Source organism: Acipenser ruthenus, chromosome 3 (assembly GCF_902713425.1).
Source record: "Acipenser ruthenus chromosome 3, fAciRut3.2 maternal haplotype, whole genome shotgun sequence".
NCBI lineage: Eukaryota > Metazoa > Chordata > Actinopteri > Acipenseriformes > Acipenseridae > Acipenser > Acipenser ruthenus.
This window is the reverse complement of record NC_081191.1, coordinates 43,973,527-43,987,200: the sequence shown is the minus strand read 5'-3', so window position 1 is coordinate 43,987,200 and position 13,674 is coordinate 43,973,527. Positions and strand designations below refer to the sequence as shown.

The following is a 13,674-nucleotide window of genomic DNA, read 5'->3' as shown; positions in this document are numbered from 1 at the left end:
AGCAGCTTGAAAGAGGTGAGTGGGGAGGGGGTCCAAGGCACACGTGGCGGGTTTGTGACCCTGGAGCAGGGAGAAGAGGTCAGAGTCTGAGAGGGGCAAGAAGGTGGAGAAGGAGGGCGAGTTAGTAGGGGATGTAGTGGGTGTAGGGGTTGGAGCAGGAGGGGGTGCGGGGGAGGGAGAGGTGTTAAAGAGTTTGTGGATATCTGAGATTTTAAAAGAGAAGAAAGAGGCAAAGTCATCAGGGGAGAGAGGAGGGAGGAGGAGGGGGGGTTTAGGAGGGAGGAGAAGATAGAGAATAGTTTACGTGGGTTGTTAGTGGAGGCTTGGATTACAGGTTGGAAATAAGTACATTTAGCAGAGGAGAGAGTAGAGGAGAAGGAGGAGAGGAGAGTGCGGTAGAGGTCTAGGGCAGCAGGGAGTTTGGTTCTCTTCCATTTCTTTTCAGCAGATCGCAGCTGTATGCCATGTTTGTGAGGAAGTCAGTTCCCAGAATGACAGGTGCCACTAAGTTTTCTGCCACTAACAGTTCATGCACTGTAGAGAACTGTCCCAATGTCAATATTAATGAAACCATATTTTTGGCAAAAAATTGTTGTTTGGCTGCTGTAAGCATCTTTATGGGCACTGGAATAGGTTGCCATGGTCGGTGGCTCTGTGCTATTTGTGTGTCAATCAGAAAGAACAGTAGATCCTGAGTCAAACATTATAGTCAGATTTTGGCCTCCTATTTTTGCATGCGCCTGGGTGGACCATTTTTTCCCTTTGGGTCTCCTCTATTGATTCTTTAGTCCACGCAGAGTGACCCACCCTCCGCGTGGAAGCTCTTTTTATATGAAATACCTGTCTTACCAAAAAGCTGCTGCATGGATCTGTCAATTAGAAGTAGAACATTTAGAAGTTTGTAGTTTTCAGATACATGGAGACAATCTGAGTCTGGCATAGATTCATTCACTTCTGTGCCTGGTGAGCATCTCTGTCTCACCCCATGGGTGATGCATAAGAACCTGTCCTCTAATTGCAATACAATTCAGCATGGACACTCATTAGCACAAGTTTGAAGGAGTAGCACACTATAGCTCATGTATCGTTTCTGGCTTGTGATTGATTATGCAAATAATGGCTATATCTTGGACACATTTGCACTGCTATTTACAAGAACTGACTGAACAATTCTTGTCCATGTGTTGCAGGGATATGTACGGTATGCAACTTACATGCTTTCTGCTTTTGTTTCTTATCATATAATCTAAAGAGAACTATCTAAACAACCTGAAGAAAATTAAACAGACATCATGTTGCTTTTACTTGCTTTCACTTTTTCAAATGTGTTTGTATGTATTGCATCTTCCAAGAGTAATAGTTTTAAACGTGCCACTGGGTTAATAGGCTGCTATAGAAGCAGGGTATCGAGATTCACCGAATGCATCCGAATGCATCCTGCTGAATTGAATTGTCATGTGAGGACCAAGTCAACCAGATGGGTCGTCATTCGAGAGCAATGTTTTAAAAACCTTTGAACCTGACCTTTGAGCCACTATAGTCTTGCTTGCATTGCCAGTATGGGGATGGGACAACCACAGGCTACTCATGGGAGTATTTTGTTTCTACAGTTTGTTTAACCAGTTGTATAATACCACATGCAACCAACAGGTGGCTCCCAGTTGTCCACTCCCCTTGCTGGAAATAAGCTGTCATGTTGATGCTGAATCATTGGGATCCTTTAAGACCTGACTTGACAACGTTTTTAGATTAATCAACTATTTGGAACCGGAGAAGCATTGATGATTCGAACGGCCGCCCCTTGTTTATACATTTTCTTATGTTCTTATGTTTATTGTGAAATGGTATTCCGTTTTAACAACCAATGTGTGAAAAAGAGCACACTGATTACATTGTAATGGCTAAATCCAGCCCTCATCCCTGCATTTTACATGAAAATATCAAGTCACGACATATTAAGTATTGACTAACCATTAATACAAAATTAACACTTGATATATAGTAAGCTAATTTTGAACCGTTAATTTAAATTGTAACTGCTATTTAAGATCATTGTAATTACTGTCTAAAAGTAACCTTATAAAATATGTTTCTTTTAAAACACATTTTAATGGTATTACATGTAAAATATCTCTCTCTCTCTCTCTCTCTTTCTCTCTCTTACACAGAACCTTCTGTTTCTCATCTTCGCCATATAGCTTTATGTTCTACATTCTCTCAGATATGCATGATACACATGGGAGAGGTCATACGCAAAAAAACACTCTATCATATAATAGATATATCCCCTCAACTCGACACCACATGAACAACATGACAGTAAACATAGAAACAATGAAGCGTTCTTACCTTTGTATACCGGTAAGTTAGTGATCAGCGGATGTGTCAGCCGCACGAAGAGCACAGCGTGTGATTTTCACTAATTCTACTGTGCAGAATTTTTTTTTTCTATGGGTAAATATTGAGACTTTCTTCCTATGCATCGGGACGCGGGACATTTGATACGAAATCGGGACTGTCCCGACCATATAGGGACTGTTGGCATGCATGGAATTGCAGTTTGTTAATATAAAATGAAAAGGTCGGAGGAGACAGTGCGATATAGGGGAGCTTTTATAAATTGAAATCTTCGTGTCCTGAATTGAAGTATTCTTTATTTGGTAGAATGATAAGCTGTGATATGGTGCGACTTCTATCTATCTATCTATCTATCTATCTATCTATCTATCTATCTATCTATCTATCTATCTATAACGTTGTTTATGATTATGTGAAAATATATTGTTGTCCAAGAAGCTTGAAATTTGCATTAATATATATATATATATATATATATATATATATATATATATATATATATATAATTTATATACCGTGAGAGCCATCGGGTCAAGTTACGTGAGTTTGACTCGCGCATTGAATGCATGCCTGCACAGTGCTCCCCTGCGTCCTAAACCTTGGTGGATTAAAAGGGTGTTGCAGTTACCACAGACCTACCTGACTTTTGCAGAAATTAAAGGTTTGCTGACATAAAGGGGTTTAACAGTAGAGTTTTTTTCAGCAAAATACGGGAGAAAATCTGTCCTGGGAGAAGTGTCAAAAAAACAGGAGAGTCCCGGCAAATAAGGGACAGGTCTGGTGTGTGTGTGTGTTTGTTGGAGGGGGTGGGGGGGTACCTCTTTTGAACGAAACCAAGCAGACTCCAAAGCGTCAACGTGTGTTACGTTTGAAAAGGCTCACCAGGCTTTTATAGAAACGCTACAGGATTTCAGATCTGTGAGACTGCTACAGCGCAGCAATGGGACTACAGCACACCATGGCTTTGTAAAAATAAATACGTGTAATACGTGAAATACTATTACTACTACTACTACTACGACTAATAATAATAATAATAATAATAATAATAATAATAATAATAATAATAATAATAATAATAATGACGATTCTAAAATACATTTAATACACTGAATAGTCATGTGGGAGCTCCGATGTGAAGATCTATAACGTTGAAAACCCAAAAGGAAATACCACTTTCTATTATATTTTAGTTATTTTTTCTACGTCGGTGGATGCAAGTATGAACAGTCAGACGCGATATTGCGCTGGGTGTTGGAAGTTTACACTGCTGTCCATCGTTTTCATTCTGCACTTGATTCCTCTGTGTGTGCATGGTAAGCAAAACATATTATTGTTATTAGTACAAAATCATTTTATAATAACATTATATTAAGAACGTGGTCGTTGTGCTTACCCGGTGAGTGGAGTAAAAATGTAAATTACAAATGCAATTCCACCAGCACAACAATTGCCCTATATTATTATTATTATATTATTATATTTGTAAGGTGAAATTGAGAATTACTCTCGAGTACATGATTTGTGAAAGGAAACTAAGCTAAGTTGTAGTGGATTTTTTAAAGAGTATTGTTCGAATTCCACAACAATACAGCAGTTAACTGTAGCAAAGTAACAAACAAATTCGAGCCGATCTTCATCCTGTCTGTTTCAAGCTAGAAAGTGTAACAAACAGTGGTTAGGAATGGGCTATATGATGCTCTGGTGAATGAATGGTCCATAAAGAGCCTACATTAACATTAGCAGGGTTGTTTGTCGTGCATACGTGCCGGGGTTTGTACCTTCAGCGAATGGTTTATTTAATTACTGATAACCTTTTGTGTCACGCCCTATAGCTGGCAGTATCTTGTATTGCATTTCTACATTAGCTTATAAATGGAATATGTCGATGCAGTATATATGTGTGTGTGTGTGGGGGGGGGGGGGGCAGTCATTTAAAGAATTGCTTCCCACCTCGCTGCCAGTTGCGCTGGGTCCGCTGAAACATCTATCTCAGGAAAACAAAACAAATCAACAGATTTATGTAAAACCCCGCCAACAGCGTGCCTCTGAGCCCTGCTTTTGAGCGAGATGCTCGTGTAAAGTGCGGCGGTGGGACTGGCTAAGAAGAATGTAATGGAATGTTTGGGAAAGTGGAGGGTTATTGTTGCCAAACCAACCGACAGCAAAAAACATCCACTCTCGCCTACTTTCTCAGAGCAACTGTGGTACAGCAAGGTCGGCTACCCTTATAAAAAAAACAAAACCAAAAAAAAAAAACATTTTTTACTGCAGTATTCCTCAATTGTACAGTCAAAAGCAGTAAATTGCACTATAGTGTAGTGGTTACTGGAAGGTGGTTACAACAATATTCGTTATTATTTTAATTACATTTATTTATCTGTTATAATTTACTGCAGTACGGAAATTCTGCTGCAAATACTGCAATACTGTAGCTGTACAAAACAGAAAAAAACGCATCTTACTAATCCTGCGTTGTAAATACTGCAATGTTATTATATTATTCAGCAGTACTCTATTACTATAATTTGCTGTAGTAAATACTGTCGCGCAATTTTTTTATAAGTATATTTCTTTATTAAAGTAATGAGTGATTGGTTCCAGCTATTATATTTTAGGGGTGTTATATTTCGTTACAAGATCTATCTATCTATCTATCTATCTATCTATCTATCTATCTATCTATCTATCTATCTATCTATCTGGAGTGTCCCGCCCCTATATATATATATATATATATATATATATATATATATATATATATGTGTGTGCTGTTTATTATTATCTGTATTATTATTATTATATGTATTATTATTGTATGCAGCGAGGACGAAAAGTCGCCACCATTATGTGTTTTGTATTTTTGATTTTAAATACCTTGTGAGAATGCGTGATGACTGTCAGCTACTTCCAGTGCCCATAAGGGGGGGAGCCCGTGCATCTAGCGCCCAGAAGGGGGGAGCACGTGCATCCATCGGCCAAAAGGGGGGACCCCGTGCATCTAGCGCCCAAAAGGGGGGAGCCCGTGCATCTAGCGCCCAGAAGGGGGAGCCAGTGTGGCCACAGCCCAGGAAGGGGAGGCCCACAGTTCCAGAACCCAGGTCTCCCGCAGCCTAGGAAGGGTGCCTGCTGTTCCTGCCTCAGCCAGCAGAGGGAGAATGCCTGCTGGTTCGGCCTCCACCGCCAGGAGCAGAGCAGCAGGCGTCTGAATATTACTGGCCACTCCCTCCTCCACCACAATGGGAGGACTGCTTAGCGCTTCCACCTCCACCAACATGGGAGGGACTGCTCTTGCCCTGCCTCGCTCCGCCCAAAGATGCCTGCCTCGCTCCGCCCAAAGATGCCTGCCTCGCTCCGCCCAAGGATGCCTGCCTCGCTCTGCCCAAGGATGCCTGCCTCACTCCGCCCAAGGATGCTTGTCTTGCTCCGCCCAAGGATGCCTGCCTCACACTGTCCAAGGATGCCTGCCTCGCTCTGCCCAAGGATGCCTGCCTCACTCCGCCCAAGGATGCTTGTCTTGCTCCGCCCAAGGATGTCTGCCTCACACTGCCCAAGGATGCCTGCCTCGCTCCGCCCAAGGATGAGCGTCATTGCGTTTTAGTTTTGCACCGCCATTCCTTGTGTTGAGTCTGTGTTTCTGGTCTGACGTCACCTCTGCAGCCATCCTGTTCAGAATATATATATATATATATATATATATATATATATATATATATATATATATATATATATATATATATATACAGTGCCTTGCGAAAGTATTCGGCCCCCTTGAACTTTGCGACCTTTTGCCACATTTCAGGCTTCAAACATAAAGATATGAAACTGTAATTTTTTGTGAAGAATCAACAACAAGTGGGACACAATCATGAAGTGGAACGAAATTTATTGGATATTTCAAACTTTTTTAACAAATAAAAAACTGAAAAATTGGGCGTGCAAAATTATTCAGCCCCTTTACTTTCAGTGCAGCAAACTCTCTCCAGAAGTTCAGTGAGGATCTCTGAATGATCCAATGTTGACCTAAATGACTAATGATGATAAATAGAATCCACCTGTGTGTAATCAAGTCTCCGTATAAATGCACCTGCACTGTGATAGTCTCAGAGGTCCGTTTAAAGCGCAGAGAGCATCATGAAGAACAAGGAACACACCAGGCACGTCCGAGATACTGTTGTGGAGAAGTTTAAAGCCGGATTTGGATACAAAAAGATTTCCCAAGCTTTAAACATCCCAAGGAGCACTGTGCAAGCGATAATATTGAAATGGAAGGAGTATCAGACCACTGCAAATCTACCAAGACCTGGCCGTCCCTCTAAACTTTCAGCTCATACAAGGAGAAGACTGATCAGAGATGCAGCCAAGAGGCCCATGATCACTCTGGATGAACTGCAGAGATCTACAGCTGAGGTGGGAGACTCTGTCCATAGGACAACAATCAGTCGTATACTGCACAAATCTGGCCTTTATGGAAGAGTGGCAAGAAGAAAGCCATTTCTTAAAGATATCCATAAAAAGTGTCGTTTACAGTTTGCCACAAGCCACCTGGGAGACACACCAAACATGTGGAAGAAGGTGCACTGGTCAGATGAAACCAAAATCGAACTTTTTGGCAACAATGCAAAACGTTATGTTTGGCGTAAAAGCAACACAGCTCATCACCCTGAACACACCATCCCCACTGTCAAACATGGTGGTGGCAGCATCATGGTTTGGGCCTGCTTCTCTTCAGCAGGGACAGGGAAGATGGTTAAAATTGATGGGAAGATGGATGGAGCCAAATACAGGACCATTCTGGAAGAAAACCTGATGGAGTCTGCAAAAGACCTGAGACTGGGACGGAGATTTGTCTTCCAACAAGACAATGATCCAAAACATAAAGCAAAATCTACAATGGAATGGTTCACAAATAAACATATCCAGGTGTTAGAATGGCCAAGTCAAAGTCCAGACCTGAATCCAATCGAGAATCTGTGGAAAAAACTGAAAACTGCTGTTCACAAATGCTCTCCATCCAACCTCACTGAGCTCGAGCTGTTTTGCAAGGAGGAATGGGCAAAAATTTCAGTCTCTCGATGTGCAAAACTGATAGAGACATACCCCAAGCGACTTACAGCTGTAATCGCAGCAAAAGGTGGCGCTACAAAGTATTAACTTAAGGGGGCTGAATAATTTTGCACGCCCAATTTTTCAGTTTTTTATTTGTTAAAAAAGTTTGAAATATCCAATAAATTTCGTTCCACTTCATGATTGTGTCCCACTTGTTGTTGATTCTTCACAAAAAATTACAGTTTCATATCTTTATTAAAATATATATTTTTTCATTTATATGCACATCCTACCCCACAACTTCCAAGTGAAAAAAATATTCTAGAAATTTTAGAAAATTAATTAAAAATAAAAACTGAAATAGCTTGGTTGTATAAGTGTCCCCCCCCCCCCCCCCCCCCCTTGTAATAGCAATCCTAAATTAGCTCAGGTGTAACCAATCACCTTCAAAATCACACACCAAGTTAAGTGGCCTCCATCTGTGTTAAATTGTAGTGATTCACATGATTTCAGGATACATTCAGCAGTTCCTGTAGGTTCCCTTTGCTGGGTATTGCATTTCAAAGCAAAGACTCAACCATGATCACCAAGGCACTTTCATAAGAACTCCGGGACAAAGTTGTTGAAAGCAACAGATCAGGAAATGGGTATAAAAAATATCAAAGGCCTTGAATATCCCTTGGAGCACGGTCAAGACGATTATTAAGAAGTGAAAGGTGTATGGCACCACCAAGACCCTGCCTAGATCAGGCCATCCCTCCAAACTGGATGACCGAGCAAGAAGGAGACTGATCAGAGAGGCTACCAAGAAGCCAATGGCAACTTTGCGAGAGCTACAGGCTTTTATGGCCAAGACTGGTCAAAGTGTGCATGTGACAACAATATCCCAAACACTCCACAAATCTGGCCTGTATGGTATGGTGGCAAGAAGGAAACCATTACTCAAGAAAGCCCACCTTGAATCCCATTTGAAGTATGCAAAAAAACACTCACGAGATTCTGTAGCCATGTGGCAAAAAGTTTTGTGGTCTGACAAAACTAAAATGGAACTTTTTGGCCTAAAAGCAAAGCATTATGTTTGGCATAGCTGTAATTGCTGCCAAAGGTACTTCCACCAAGTATTAACTCAGGGGGGTGGAGACTTGTCCAATTATGATCTTTCAGTTTTGTATTTTTAATATATATATTTTTAAGGAGGTGTACACTTTCTATAGGCACTGTATATATATATATATATATATATATAGAAGCAAACCTCATTTTCCGAAGGCAGGCGCATCAGATAGGGCGAGGCCATCCACACACAGGCGGAGGACGGGCACAAACCCGGGACCACTAGCGCTAAAGCATAGCGCCGATACTGCTGTACAAAAGAGCCGGCTCTTTTGCAAGGAGTGTATATCGGGCTTATGTCTTCATGTGTGATTACGTCACCTACCATCCCTGCTTCTCCCTTTCCAGGTTGACAGCTGCAGGCCTTCCTGGATTGAGCGGGACTTCATTAGCATGTGAAAACGAGGGTGACGTGCAAGGCAGTATGGAGGATAATTTGTGCCAAAATAAATAAATAAATACATTAATAAATAAATAAATAAAAATTGAAATAAATAAATACATACATAAAATCGCAATAAACAAATACACAAATAAATAAATAAATAAATAAATAAATGAAAATCTAAATAAATAAATAAATAAATAAATAAATAAATAAATAAATGAATAAATGAATAAATGAATAAATAAATAAATAAATAAACATCAAAATAAATAAATACATTACATAGAAAAATGTATTTATTTATTTATTTCGATTTACATTTTGGCACAATCTTTTCTCTCTAGTATTTCTCATTAGTAATCAATCACACTGGAAGGACGGGACAATACTGTTGGTGCGTTCGATTATCTACTAGCTGGTCTGCCAGGTTTGACATAGTGTAGAATCGAGAAGCAGTCATAGTAATTTATGCACGATGGTGTTGATTGTGCACACAGTTGCCAAATCCTATTATTTGTAAAAGAGAAAGTGAAACAATTGTTTCAGCCAAATCAAACTGAAAATAAAGAAGCCTTGAATTTTTTTTAAATGGACTTCTAAAAATACTGTTTTGCTTATGAAATAAAGAAAAAACCCAAATGTTTACCCTTAAACAACAAATCTCAACATTTTGTTATTTTTTATACTATAGTAAAACATTTATTTATTTATTAGTTTAAAGTGAAAGAGATTGAGAACATTGAAAGCCTACCCTTGCCAGCACACATCTTTGTGTGTGTCTCAGGGTCGTATCCAAAGACACCTGATACATAGTTAGGGAAAGATACACTTTAATTCAATATAGTTTGAGCTTCACCATCATGCACAGGCCTCTCTGGAATCCATTTAGAACAAAGGCTGGCTCTGCAAAATGTGAGTCCAAGCTGAGGTCCGTGCTTGTGTGTGTCAGTGGGTGATCATTGAGAATGACTACTTTATTGATCTCTTTAAAAAAATAACTGAGGTGCATCACATCATGTCCAGGTCTGCTCTACATTTTCAGCCAAAACTAACAGCAATTACATTTTCAATGTGTGCGTGGGTGTGTGTGTGTGTGTGTGTGTGTGTTTGTGTATATATGTGGGTGTTTTTATGTGTTTGTATGTATGTGTTTTGGTGTTTGTGTATATGTGTGTATGTGTTTGTATATGTGTGTGTGTGCGTGTGTGTTTGCATGACTGTATGTGTATGTGTGTGTTATATTGATTAGCCATATTCTTCTAATTCCTCCTAAAAGATAACAAAACCACTTCATTTTAAAAGAAGCCATAGACAAGAATGCCCTCATCAGTTTGGAGAAATAAAGTGTTTGCATTACTAATAAGTACTACTGATTACTTGCTACAAAAAACTAGTGGAATGTCCAAATGTACTACACTTACAGTCATATTTTGTTAATCTACTGTATTCGTTTTTTAAACAGTTTTAAGTAATAAGTTTCTTTGAGTACTTCATAACCCGTATCCTAATCCCAAGAATCTCAAATCCTAATCTTGATCCCAACTCCCAGACACAATACGACATTAGTAAATTATTGCATTCAGAGCACCCACACACACATGGACTTGTTTCACAAGCAGGTAATTAACCTGTTTTTCAATTAATTTCAAAGCACAATAGCATTCATTAGACTGGCAGTAACCAGCTCTGTGCTTTCAATTGGAACAGGGTGCTGGAGACACCCGCCCAAGGCTTCTAAGAAATTAATGCGAAAAATACCCCTAGAGTCTGCGAAAGCGGGGTGGGGAGATAACTCAAGATTTGACAACACGGTTAACGACTTAGGAAAGGAAACGGATATGAGAATGGAGAGTACTTTGCAAAAGACTAGCTTAGGATCTGCAGTTAGCAAAGACATGGGGCTCCCGGCTTGTGTCTGTGGCTGGAGCAAAGTGACAATGGTTAGGGGTTTGAAGATTCATCAAGGGAGGATGAAATGCTTGAGGGAGAAGGGACAAGGGCCTTGCATTGATAAGTACTTTTTACGAGGTCAGTCAAGACAGTCAAATGAAATCCAGTGACAGGAAGCAAACCACAGTTCGCAGGATATCAGCATCCCTGTCATAAATGAGAGGAGGACTTGCATAAACACAACTAGTGATGAACCTAATGATCCTTGTGAACCCTAGAGTTAAATGGCCAAGAGCTTGTGAGAAAACAGCATGGGACAGTAAACACAGATCTCTGTTTTGCGTTGGAAAGGTTAGGTGGAACAGTCAAAAAGAAACTGGATAAATTTGGGGATACCATCTACGCATATGGAAGCGAGAGGTTTGGAGTTGAAAAAAGAAAGGAGAAAGTACAAACTATTCCTGTAAAGTCTAGACGGCAGCAGGAGATTGAGCGCTTAGAGAAAGGAGGCAGCTGAGGAAGCAATGGGGGAGAGCAGAACAAAGTCAGAAGGAGGCACTCAATCTATTACAAAGGGTAATAAAAGATAAGCTTGCAACATTGCACAGAGCTGAGCACCTACGGAAACGCTACAAAAAGAAGGAGCGTGTGAGAACTAAATTATTTTTCAGTTCTCAATTTTGCAAAGAAGTTATTCACCAGGGAGAAAAATGGCACACTAAAAGCAACGAAGTCTGAGCTGGAGAGTTATCTTGAGGAAACGCACACAGATTAAAAAACGTAGGCACCTAAGTCGATTCCTTCAGACAACCCACCTACCAATCCACCACAATAGTGGAAAGAATTAGAGCAACCTGTGAAAAAGGCAAGGGTGTCATCATCTCCTGGGCCTAAGAGTTCTGTACAGTGTGTACAAGAGTGCCCCTAGTGTTCTACAAATCCTGTGGAAATTGATGAAAGTAGCATGGGAAAAACAGGTTATACCAAGAGCATGGTGCCGAGCAGGTGGGGACTTTATACCCAAAGAAAAAGATTCTACAATTATCGGTCAGTTTCGCCCTATTTCCCTGTTAAACGTGGAAGGCAAGATTTTCTTCAGCATTGTTGCTCAGAGATTGTCAACTTCCTATTGAAGAACTGCTTCATTGCCACTTCAGAACAGAAAGCTGGTATTCCAGGTTTCCTAGGATGCTTAGAGCACATCAGTGTGATCTGGCAGCAAATTCAAACAGCTGCGGGGCTCCCGAGTGGCGCATCCAGCAAAGGCGCTCCGCGTGGAGTGCAGGATGCACTCTATAGTCTGGATGTCGCGAGTTAGAGTCCAGGCTATTCCTTTGCCGACCGAGGACAGGAGCTTCCAGGGGGCGGCGCTCAATTGGCCGAGCACCGCCCGGGGGGAGGGAGGGTTAGGTCGGCCAGGGTGTCCTCGGTTCACCACGCACCAGTGACCCCTGTAGTCTGGCCGGGTGCCTGTGGTTTTGCCTGTAAGCTGTCCGAGAGCTGCGTTGTCCTCCAATGCTGTAGCTCTTGGGTGGCTGCATGGTGAGTCCGCAGTGTGAAAAAAAGTGGTTGGCTGATGGCACACGCTTCGGAGGACAGCGTGTGTTCGTCTTCGCCCTCCCGAGTCAGCGCAGGGGTGGTAGCGGTGAGCCGAGCCTAAAAATAATTGGCCATTTCCAAATTGGGGAGAATATAATAAAAAATAATTGGCAACGACTAAATTTATATAAAAAAAAAAAAAATCAAACAGCTAAAAATGAGAGGAAGGAGCTCCATATGACATTCCTGGATTTAGCTAATGCATATCGTTCAGTACCACATGAGCTTCTTTGGGCAGCATTTGGTTTGTTCAGTGTACTGAGGACAATAACAAATTTAGTGAAAGCCTATTTAGTTTTTCAACTTCAGAATTCAGCACTACATGGCAATGTCTAGAAATTGGAATAATGGCAGGATGCATCATTTCTCCACTGGCTTTTACCATGGCAGTGGAAGTAATTATTAGGGCATCAAAATGGGTAGTGGGAGGAGAATGCTTGGCTTCTGGAATGCGACTGCCACCAATTAGAGCATACATGGATGACATGACAATCATGACTACATAAGTAACCAGCACTAAGCGGTTATTGGGCAAACTAATCAATAACAATGAATGGGCATGAATGCAATTCAAGCCCACTAAGTCAAGGAGCATCTCTATAATTAAAGGTAAAGTAGTGGATAAGAGGTTCTACATTACCAGTGAGGCAATACCAACAGTGTCTGAGAAGCCTGTGAAAAGTCTTGGGAGATGGTATGATGGGGACCTAAAGGACACAGTTCGTGTGGGAGAAGTGAGACAACAAGCAGTGCAAGGGTTGAAGAGCATAGACAGCAGCGCTTTACTGGGCAAACTCTGGTGCTTTCGGTATGGTCTACTGCCAAGACTTCTGTGGCCACTCACTGTGTATGAGGTTTCCTTGACAATAGTAGAGAAGCTGAAAGTGTTAATCAGTTCATATGTGAGGAAATAGTTAAGAGTTCCACTCTGCCCCTGCAGATTGGGACTGTATGGTAAAGGGATACTGCAGCTGCCAGCCTCAGCTGTAACCGAGGAGTTTAAGTGCGCCAAGGTTCGATTGGAAATGGCATTGGTAGAGTCACATGACGAATGTGTGAGGGAGGCAGCACCTGTGTTGAAAACTGGAAGAAAGTGGGTGGCAAAGGAAACTGTGGAAGATGCAAAGGCTGCCCTTTGTATCAGTGATCTCATGGGGCAAGTACAGCATGGAAGAGGAGGCCTTGGTCTCAGTTCAGCTCCTCCTACATGGCACAAAGCAGTCCCAGCTCAACGGAGGAAGTTGGTAGTCAACAAGGTGCAAAAGCAGGAGGAGAGG

The 13,674-nt window shown here is 41.2% G+C and overlaps 1 protein-coding gene across 3 annotated transcripts in view; it reads left to right on the top strand.

Annotated features, from left to right (window-relative positions):
- Nucleotides 1–3,254: 3,254 nt before the first annotated feature.
- The window catches only part of LOC117435451 (chondroitin sulfate proteoglycan 5-like), a 79,542-nt gene continuing 69,122 nt past the window's right edge, over nucleotides 3,255–13,674 (top strand). Inside the window, exon 1 of one of the 3 annotated variants that reach the window (XM_059012978.1) lies at nucleotides 3,255–3,674. In XM_059012978.1, the coding sequence (XP_058868961.1) occupies nucleotides 3,581–3,674 (94 nt within the window). In that variant the 5' untranslated portion in view covers nucleotides 3,255–3,580. The remainder of the gene's footprint in view (nucleotides 3,675–13,674) is intronic. The other 2 variants (XM_034058607.3, XM_034058606.3) reach the window with 2 other exon arrangements.